The 10,482-nt window shown below is 39.0% G+C and overlaps 1 protein-coding gene across 4 annotated transcripts in view; it reads left to right on the top strand.

Moving 5' to 3' along the window:
* ADCY10 (adenylate cyclase 10 (soluble)) overlaps positions 1 to 10,171 on the top strand; it is a 98,152-nt gene extending 87,981 nt beyond the window's left edge. For 2 of the 4 annotated variants that reach the window (XM_011979918.1, XM_011979917.1), the window contains 3 exons: positions 1,253 to 1,448; positions 8,597 to 8,785; positions 9,720 to 10,171. In XM_011979918.1, the coding sequence (XP_011835308.1) occupies positions 1,253 to 1,448; positions 8,597 to 8,785; positions 9,720 to 9,881 (547 nt within the window). In that variant the 3' untranslated portion in view covers positions 9,882 to 10,171. The remainder of the gene's footprint in view (positions 1 to 1,252; positions 1,449 to 8,596; positions 8,786 to 9,719) is intronic. The other 2 variants (XM_011979916.1, XM_011979915.1) reach the window with 2 other exon arrangements.
* Positions 10,172 to 10,482: the final 311 nt, after the last annotated feature.

The raw sequence follows: 10,482 nt of genomic DNA, 5'->3' as shown, positions 1-10,482 counted from the left end.
TGTGCCACATTTTCTTAATCCAGTCTGTCACTGATGGACATTTGGGTTGATTCCAAGTCTTTGCTATTGTGAATAGTGCCGCAATAAACATACATGTGCATATGTCTTTATAGCAGCATGATTTATAATCCTTTGGGTATATACCCAGTAATGGGATGGCTGGGTCAAATGGTATTTCTAGTTTTAGATTCCTGAGGAATCGCCACACTGTCTTCCACAATGTTTGAACTAGTTTACAGTCCCACCAACAGTGTAAAAGTGTCCCTATTTCTCCACATCCTCTCCAGCACCTGTTGTTTCCTGATTTTTTTAATGGTTGCCATTCTAACTGGTGTGAGGTGGTATCTCATTGTGGTTTTGATTTTCAGCAGCAGAGTTTTTTAAACAGCTGTGTCCTAGGCCAATGCTGCTCAGACTTTAGTGGGCATAAAAATCACCTGGAGAGCTTGTTAACTCAGAGATGCCACACCCCCAGAGCCTGTCTGATTCAGTAGACCTGGACTGAACCAGAGAACCTGCATTAATGAAAACCCAGGTGATACTGATGATGCCAGTCTGTGGACCACATTTTGAGCAGTACTGGCCTAAATCATTTCTCTTTAGTATTGCAACAATTTCTTCAAGTCCCAGAATCTACAGCTCTAAGTGTCTGATCTCCCTCACTTTTTATTTGAAAAAGCCAAAGTGGCTGGGCATGGTGGCTCAGCCTGTAATCCCAGCACTTTGGGAGGCTAAGGTGGGTGGATCACCTGAGGTCAGGTGTTCAAGACCAGCCTAGCCAACATGGTGAAACCCCGTCTCTACTTAAAATACAAAAAATTAGCTGGGCGTGGTGGTACGCACCTGTAATCCCAGCTACTCGGGAGGCTGAGGCAGGAGAATCGATTGAACCCAGGAGGTAGAGGTTGCAGTGAGCCGAGATCCTGCCATTGCACTCCAGACTGGGGGACAAGAGCAAGACTTTGTCTCAAAACAAAACAAAACCAAAGCCAAACAGTTCAATGGTGGCTAATATTACCTGGGTGTTTCCAAGGATTCTATTCATCTCAAGTCATCAAAAAAATCTATGATTTCCTTACTCTGTATCAGATAATTTCCTGCTTTTTTAGGGAGAGTGAAGCAGGGGTAGGCAGGAGACTACACACTTCCAGAGACCCAGGTAAAGGAAGCTGCACATCCAGAGAGCCATTTCAGAAAGCCAGCCTATTCCATGGGTGATACTGATTTTTCTTATTCTTTTGTGGTAATACAGGTATGCCAGACTTCAGGAATGGGACAACTTTTACATATTTTCCAATAGAGCTAAAAATCTTTTGCCAAGAAGAACCACGACACTTATTTATTATGACGGAATATCTAGGTACATGGAGGGGCAAATTCTTCACCTTCAAAAACAAATCAAAGAACAGTCAGACAATGCCCAAGCCAGTGGGGAGGAGCTACTCAAGGTGAGGCCTATTCTCCAGCTTCCAGTATAAAATACGCCTTAAATGGATCTCTATCTACTTCGTGTGCTAATTATTTTCTCATTATAGAATTCATATATGTTTATAAAAATAGAAGTTTTTGAAGGCACTTCCCCAAAGAAAGAAAATATAAATTGCAAATAACCTTACTACTTAAAGTACTTTTTGTATATTGAGATCCCACTTGTCAAGTATTTTTCTGTGTGTGTGCATGCACATTTCTCTATTTTGTAATTTGCTATTAAATATATTATGAATAATTTCCTGTCATTAAATTATTTTTCACATCACGATTTAAAAGGAAGCATGGTATTTTATCTTACAGATATACGATTGCATGACCTAATTATTCTTGGATAGAACTTTTCTGTATGATTTTATTGCTATTGCTATGATAAAGCATCCTGGTAGACAAATCATTCCACACAATTTTAACAATTCAAATATGTATTAAGCATATTAATACAAGAGTGCTGGGGTGCAAGAGTGAGCAAATTAAACACTCCAAGAGTTTACAGCCTGGCATGGGCAAGCCCCCTAAGAGAATAAAGGGCTAAATCTCTGGTGTTGGGTTGACACATTTGCCTTGTTCTTGTAAATACGGAGCACCGGTGTATTAGTTTTCTATTGCTCTGTCACTCATTACCACAAATTAACAGCTTAAAACAACACCCACTTCTTGACAGAGCCTCACTCTGTTACCCAGGCTGGAGTACAGTGGCGCAATCTTGACTCACTGCAACCTCTGCCTCCCGGGTTTCTCGTATCTCAGCCCCCCAAGTAGCTGGGATTACAGGCACGTGCCACCATGCCTGGCTAATTTTTGTATTTTTAGTAGAGATGGGGTTTCACCATGTTAGCCAGGCTGGTCTTGAACTCTTGACCTCAAGTGATCCACCCACCTCAGCCTTCCAAAGTGCTGGGATTACAGTGAGCCACCATGCCAGGCCCAAAACAACACCCACTTCTTAACTTACAGTTTGGCGGGTCTGAAGCCTGGGTGGTCTGGTCCAGGATCTCTGCTTAGGAGATGTATTTACATAAGCAGACATAATTGAATAATTGAACACATTGTTGCTGTTGTTATTTTGAACAAACTGTCATCTGTTAGAATAAGAAAAGGAAAATTTTTATTTTACCTCCACTTACTCTTTCTTCAATGCTTGCTTTCTTTATGTAGAACTAAGTTTCTGAACTATATATTTTCCTTCTCTCTAAAGAATTTCTTTAACATTTCTTGCAAGTCAGGGCTATTAGCAACAACTTCCTTCAATTTCAGTTTGAGAAGTCTTTATTTTGTCCTCAATTTTGAAGGATAATTTCACTGGGTAAAGAATTCTAGGGATTTTTTTCCTGTCAACAGGTCATGGCACTGTCTTCTTGCTCGCATGGTTTCTGAGGAAAAGTGAAAGGCAATTCTTCTTTTGTTGTTGTTGTTCATCTATAGAAGTCCCTTGGGCTTCTTTAAAAATTGTTTTTCTCTTTTTTTCTGAAATGGAGTCACTCTGTCACCCAGGCTGGAGTGCAGTGGCGTGATCTTGAGTCACTGCAACCTCCACCTCCTGGGTTCAGGCAATTCTATTCTCCTGCCACAGTCTCCTGAGTAGCTGGGATTACAGGCGCCTGCCAACAGGCCTGACTAATTTTTGTATTTTTAGTAGAGACAGGGTTTCACCATGTTGACCAGTCTGGTCTTGAACTCCTGACTTCAAGTGACCTGCCCACCTCCACCTCCCATAGTGCTGGGATTACAGGTGTGAGCCACCCTGCCCAACCTAAAATTTTTTGTTTATCTTTGATTTTCTGTAGTTTACAAATTATATGCCTATGTGTTGGGGTTTTGGGGCATATGTCCTACATGGTGTTCTGCGAGCTTCCTGGATCCCTGGTTTGGTGTTTGACCTTAATTTGGAAAACATTTCAGTCTTTCTTGTTTCAAATATTTCTGATGTGTCCTTTCTTTCTTCTCCTTCTGATATTTCTATTATGCATCTAGTATACTGTTTGTACTTATCCCACAGTCCTTGGATATTCTGTTATGGTTTTTCTTTTCTAGTCTTTGTTCTCTTAGCTTTTCAGTTTTGTGGATTTCCATTGATATCCCCTTGAACTCAGATTCTTTCCTCAGCTGGGTCATGTCTACTAATAAGCCTATCAAAGGCATTCTTCATTTCTCTTCAGTGTTTTTGAACTCTAGCATTTATTTTTTGTTCTTTCTTAGGATTTCCATCTCTCTGCTTATATAGCTCTTACATGCTCTCTACTTTATTCATTAGAGCTTTTAGCATATTAATCATAGTTATTTTAAATTCCCAGTCTGATCATTTCAACATCCCTGTCATGTCTGGTTCTGACTTGTGTTTTCAAACTGTGTTTTTGCCTTTTAGTATGCCTTGTAATTTTTCTTGATAGCCAGATATGATGTACCAGGTAAAAAGACTTTGTCTAAATAGGTCTTTAGTAATGTGATGGTAAGGTGTGAAGAGAGGGAAAGCATTCTACAGTCCTATGATTAGGTCTGAGTGTTTTAGTGAGCCTATTCCTCTGGACTAAGAACTTCACAAATGCTTTTCAGTCCCTTTTTCCTTAAGTGGGACATAATGGCTAGAGCTGGGTTTAGTTGGGTATTCCTCTTCCCCAAGATCAGTTAGGCTCTAATAAAACTCCTGGAGGTTAGGCTCTGGTTACAGAGTTTCTCTTGAGGGCAAACCTTGTTAAGAAGAACAGAGTACTCTGGCGTGTTTCAAAATGGTTCCTTTTCCTCTTCCTCTGCTGAAAGAATGAGGGATTTTTTTTCCTCCAATATTTACTGAGAGATCCTGGCTGAGCTCCTGGAGGTAAAACACACAAAACTGTGGGGGCTCACCTGAAGGTGTTTGGGGTTTTTTTGGTCTAATTTTTGTTGTTGTTGTTGTTGGACACAGAGTCTCACTCTGTTGCCCCGGCTGGAGTGCAATGGCGAGATCTCGGCTCACTGCAAACTCCATCTTCCAGGTTCAAGTGATTCTCGTGTCTCAGCCTCCTGAATAGCTGGGATTACAGGCACCCGCCATCATGCCTGGCTAATTTTTGTATTTTTGTAGAGATGGGGTTTTACCATGTTGGCCAGGCTGGTCCTGAACTCCTGACCTCAGGTGATCTGACGACCTTGGCCTCCCTAAGTGCTGGGATTATAGGTGTGAGCTATCACGCCTGGCCTAATTTTTTTTTATTGTGATCCAAATACACATAGCATAAAACTTAACATCTTAATCATGTTTAAGTATGCAGTTCAGTGGTATTAAATACATTTATAATGTTGTGTATCCATGTCTGCCCTCCATCTCCATAACTCTCTTCATCTTGTAAAATAGAAACTCTATACCCATTAAGTGTATGTTTGTTAGATTTAGTTGGTTTATTGTGTTGTCTAAGTCCTCTGTGTCTTATCTTTTGTATAATTGTTCTATCCATTACTATTAGTGAAGTCTCCAACTACTATTACAGAACTGTTTATTTCTACCTTCAATTTTGTCAGTTTTTGCTTCATATATACTGATGATCTTATTATTAGATGCATAAATGTTTGTAATTGTTATATTTTTATTTTAAAAATATAATTACAAAACATACATTTTTGTAATTGTTATATATATTTTGCTGTATTTAAATTTTTATTAATATTTAATATTCTTTGTCTCTTGTAAGTTTCTTTCTGATTTAAAGTTTATTTTGTCTGACAGTAGTATAGCCACCCTTATCCTCTTTGGGTTACTATTTGTATAAAGTATCTTTTTCTATCTTTTCACTCTCCATCTATTTATACAAGTCTTGGGATCTAAAGTGAGTCTCTTTTAGTATATAATTAGGTCATGTTTTTAAAAAATCCATTCTTCCAACTTGCTTTTTTTGTTGTTGTTGAGAGTTTAATTCAATTACATTTAAAGTAATTACTGATAAAGAGGGACTTGTGTGTATCATTTTGCTATTTGTTTTCAATATGCCTTACAGCTTTTTCATTCCTCATTTCCTGAACTAGTCTTATTTTGCATTTAATTTTTCATAGTGAAACATTTAAGTTCTTTCCCTATTTTCTTTTGTATATATTCTATAGCTATTTTCCTTATGGTTACCATGAGGATTACATTTAGCATCCTAAAGTTAACTTCAGTAATGCCCAAAGAACTCCACTCCTTTAGTAGTTTCCCACCCCTTTCAGTTGTTGATGTCACAAAATTACATTCCCAAAACATAAATGAATAATTATTTTAAATGATTAGTCTCTTCAATTATGTAGAAAACAAAATGTGGAGTTACAACCCAAAGTTACAATAATACTAGCTTTTGGGCTACTAAATTTTAAAAACGTATTAATCTCTTAAAAATGTAGAAAACAAAACAAGTTACAAACTATTATTACAATAACACTTAATTGTCCATGTATTTACCTTTGTTGAGATCTTTATTTCTTCTTAGAGCTTTGACTGTCCTTTCATTTTACCCTACAGGGCTCCTTTAGGCATTTCTCTTTTTTCTTTCTTTTCTTTTTTTTTTCTTTCTTTTTTTTAAGGCATGGGCATTTTTTGGAAGAAAGTCCTGGTGGTAATTAACTTTGTTTTTGATTGTCTGGGAATGTCTTAATTTCTCCCTTATCTTTGAAGGACACTTTTGCTGAATAGAAGACTCTTGGTTGACGGGGTTTTCTCTTTTAACATTTTGAATGTATTGGCTCACTGCCTTCTGACCTCTAAATTTTCTGATGAGAAATCTGCTGGTGATCTTCTTGAAGATGTATGTGATTAGTTGCTTCTCTCACTGCTTTCAAGTTTTGTGTCTTTCACTTTTCAAAAGTGATTATATTTGTCTCAGTGTGTATCTCTTTAAGTTCATCTTACCTGGAGTTTGTTGAACTTCTTGGATGTTTATATTCATGTCTTTTACCAAATTTGGAAAGTTTTCAACCATTATTTCTTCAAATATTCTTTCTAGTCCTTTCTGTCTCTCTTCTTCTTCTTCAGGGATGTCCACAATGCGTTTATTGGTTCACTTCTTGGTGTTCCACAGGTCCCTTAGGCTCTGCTAACTTTTCTTCAATCTTTTTTCTTTCTGTTCCTCAGACTCAATAATTTCCATTGTCATGTCTTCAAGTTTGCTGCCTGTTTAACCCTGCCTTTGAATCCCTCTAGTGGTTTTTGTTTTTTTTTTATTTTACTTATTGCACTTTTTACCTCCAGAATTTCTTTTTGGTATACTTTTAGGTTTTCTGTCACTTTACTGATATTTCCATTATTTTCATACATCAATTACTTGACTTTATCCACATTTTCCTTTAGTTCTTTGATTATCTTTAGAGTTGTTTAAAAATCTTTGTGTGGGATATCTGCCATTAGGTCTTTTTCAGGGACAGTTTCTCTTGATATTGTTTTCCCTCTTGGGATGAGCCATGCTTTCCTGTTTCTTGGTATGCCTTTTTGTTATTGCTGTTGAAAACTAGACCTTTGAATCTAATAATATGATAGCTCTGGATATCAAATTCTCCCTCTTCCCCAGAGTTTTCTGGGTTTTGTTGTTGTTTTTGTTTTTTATTGTTGTAGGCTGTCTCTATGCCAAGGATCAGCCTGAGGTGCAAACTTAAGGCCTTCCCAGATCTTTTCTGAGCCTGTGCCTTTCCCTAGGCATGCACAGTCACTTTCTAATTTTCCTTTTATAGGCAGCTGCTTTTGAACGTCCTAGTATTTAAGGTCTAGCTGTCAAGGTGGTGGAGGGTGGGTGGAGAGAAAAAGTTGGGGGAGGAAAGGGCAATAGCCCTTTAAATCCCCTGGAAGTCACTTCAACTGGAGTGGGAGGGGCTTGCAATGATTGGGAGAGGTGCAACAATGACTGCCTACCTCTTCCATCAGAAGCAGCCATCGGTGATCAGAGCACAGATTCCTGATATCTCAGACAGGGTCCTTTGTGCCCACCCTTGTTACCACAAGTTGTGTGCAGGTTCTTCAGGAGCATGTGCACAACTGTCTGCCACAGGTTTTGAGGCTGGGGGACAGGGAGCTGTTCTAAGAGCTGAAACTGAAATTAATCTCAGTTTACCATCCAAGCCTTCCTCTGGCATTTACAAGCCTTCAGTAGACTCCGGAGTTCTAAAATAGTTACATTCTGACAGATTCTGCCAGTGTAATGATAGTCTAGGTGGGGCTACAGATAGTTGGTACTTCCTACTCTGCCGTCTTTCCAGAATCCTCTTCTCCCAAGAGTTTTTAACTCCCAGACCAGTCCACTCTGAGTTTCTAGCAATTCATCAATTACAGTTCAGGTTTTCCTAGCCTGGCACTGGTTCCCACAGTGGTTTCCACTGGTGAGTCTCCATCAGTTTGTCTCTCCAGTCTTAGGGGCAGCAGTTTGCCCCATGTTCTCACTTCTCTTATGGATCCAAGAATAGTTGTTGATCTTCTAGTCTGTTCAGCTTTATTTATTTATTTATTTTTGAGATGGAGTCTCGCTCTGTCACAAGGCTGGAGTTCAGTGGTGCAATCTTGGCTCACTGCAACTTCTGCCTCCCTGGTTCAAGCGATTCTCCTGCCTCAGCCTCCCGAGTAGCTGGGACTACAGTCACACACCACTACGCCCACCTAATTTTTATATTTTTAGTAGAGACAGGGTTTCACCATGTTGACCAGGATGGTCTCTATCTCTTGACCTTCTGATCTGCCCACCTCAGCCTCCCAAAGTGCTAGCTTTGCAGGTGTGAGCCACTGTGCCTGGCCTGTTCAGCTTTTTACTTGTTTCTAGGACCAAGTGGTTATTTACAAGCTCCCTACATGCAAAAATGGCCAATTTTTTTTTCTAATTTTTCAACAATTAACTTGTACTGCCTGAATAATTATAATAATCAAAATAATTTTTAAAAAAGTAATTGTAGAGAAGTAATGATGGGATCTTTCAGGTCAATTCCTGATCTCAGTGGACCATGGGGGCTACTCCACCAGACATTTATTATCTTATCTCCAATACCTACTGTGTATGTCTCTATAATGTATTTTCTCACTTGATCGCTTAAATCCTTGAAATGTTCCCAAATCATCTGTGAAAGAAATAACTTATAGTCAAGGACCCCTGTTTGATTCTAATATACTGTTGTGGGTTTTTTCCTTTAGAACTTGGAGAATCTGGTGGCTCAAAATACCATTGGCCCTGTCTTTTGCCCAAGGCTCTACCACCTGATGGCTTACATCTGTATATTGATGGGAGATGGGCAGAAATGTGACGTCTTCCTGAACACAGCCTTGCGACTCTCTGAAACACAGGGGAATATGCTGGAGAAATGCTGGCTGAACATGAGCAAAGTATGTATCATCAGCTAGCAAACTGGGGTGGGAGATGCTCACCCACATAAAGAAGCCCGGAAGCCCACTGCCTGGTTAGGTTTCCCCAGGCCTGGAAGGTCTTAGTCTATCCAGGCTGCCGTAACAAAATATCTTAGACTGGGTCGTTGGTAAACAATGGAAATTTACTGCTCAGTTTTGGAAGCTGGAAGTCCAAGATCAAGGCTCTGGAGATTCTCTGTCTGGTGAGGTTCCATTCCTCACAGATGGTGCCTTTTGCTGTGTCCTCACATGTCAGAAGGATGGAAAAGGAAAACTTGCTCCCTCCAGCCCTTTTATAAGGGTGCAAATTCTATCCATGAGGGCAGAGCCCTCATGACCTAATTACCTCCCCAAGGCCCAACTCTTAATATCATTACCTTGGGGGTTAATTTTCAACATATGAATTTCAGGGGATGCCAACATTCAGACCATAGCAGTCACAATAGGCCTTTCTGGATTCTTACCAGAAAGAGTGACATGTCCATATTTTAGGTTTGTGAGCTTCCTCTTCACCTTTAAGTTCTCATGGTCTCTCTCCCTCATCCAAATCCCCCTTAGCATGCCTTTCTCTGCCCTTCTTTGTGGCCACTTTCCACTTTGTGTTATATCTGTCTGTATGTCTTTCCTCTCCTTCAGAATGTGAACTCTTTGACAGCAAAAACCACACTTAGTGCCTAGCACAGAGCCTTATACTCAGTTTTGTTGAATAAGTGAGTGAATGTATGAGTATACGTGTTTATTTAAAGAGGGCTGTGTCAGTATCCTAGTTTGGACAGCAAGATTCATTTTTTTCTATGGGTTCACATGGTTTTGAAAGCTCAAAGTTATTTTGCCTTGTTTGATATTGGACTAACCTTGATTACGAAAGTCAAGAAACACTAATGATTTCTTTGTTCTGCTTCTTTCCTCTCAGGAATGGTGGTACTCAACCTCTGAGTTAAAAGAAGAACAATGGTTTCAGACGATCTTGAGTCTCCCATCATGGGAAAAAATTGTAGCAGGCAGGGTAAACATTCAGGATCTTCAAAAAAACAAATTCCAGATGAGAGCTAATACCGTGGACAATCATTTCTAACATGTCAAAGAAAAAAGATTTTAGTAAGCACTGTGTCCTTGTGATTATCTATTATTGACCTTTCTCCGTGGCTGGCCCGCTCCAGGTTCCTACATAATCTCTTCTGTTACGGACATAGAACCAGACATGTTGACTTCTTCTCTTTCTGGAGGGTCTAAAAGGGTCAGGAGTGTCATAGTTTACTTCCTCCTAATGTTACAAAAAATTGCTTTTACCATTCATGTTGTTTTAGCTTGACCTGTTTATTTCAGCCCATGCAAAACTGTATCATATTAGAAATTATTAATCTCAAGATGGTATGACATCATGTGTTACAAAAGACATGTTTCTAGTTAGTATATTAACTGAAAATACTTATTTTTAAATGTCCAATTGTTAAGTCTTTTGGAGGTAGCACAATATTACAAATAGCAAACATTTGTCATGGTCTACAAAGACAGAATTAGAAAAGATACATGTTTGTAGGGCCTGACTGCAGCTTCCAAAGCCAGGGTGATGTCTTAGCCCCTCTAACCACATGCATCAAATATCAAATAAAATTTTAATATCAGATAAATGTTTAATATAAAATAAAGATCAAGTTTTAAACATTAAAATGTTA

This window comes from Mandrillus leucophaeus, unplaced genomic scaffold (assembly GCF_000951045.1).
Source record: "Mandrillus leucophaeus isolate KB7577 unplaced genomic scaffold, Mleu.le_1.0 Scaffold207, whole genome shotgun sequence".
In the NCBI taxonomy this organism is placed as follows: domain Eukaryota; kingdom Metazoa; phylum Chordata; class Mammalia; order Primates; family Cercopithecidae; genus Mandrillus; species Mandrillus leucophaeus.
Note: the sequence above shows the minus strand (reverse complement) of the source record. Positions and strands in the feature narration are given on the sequence as shown.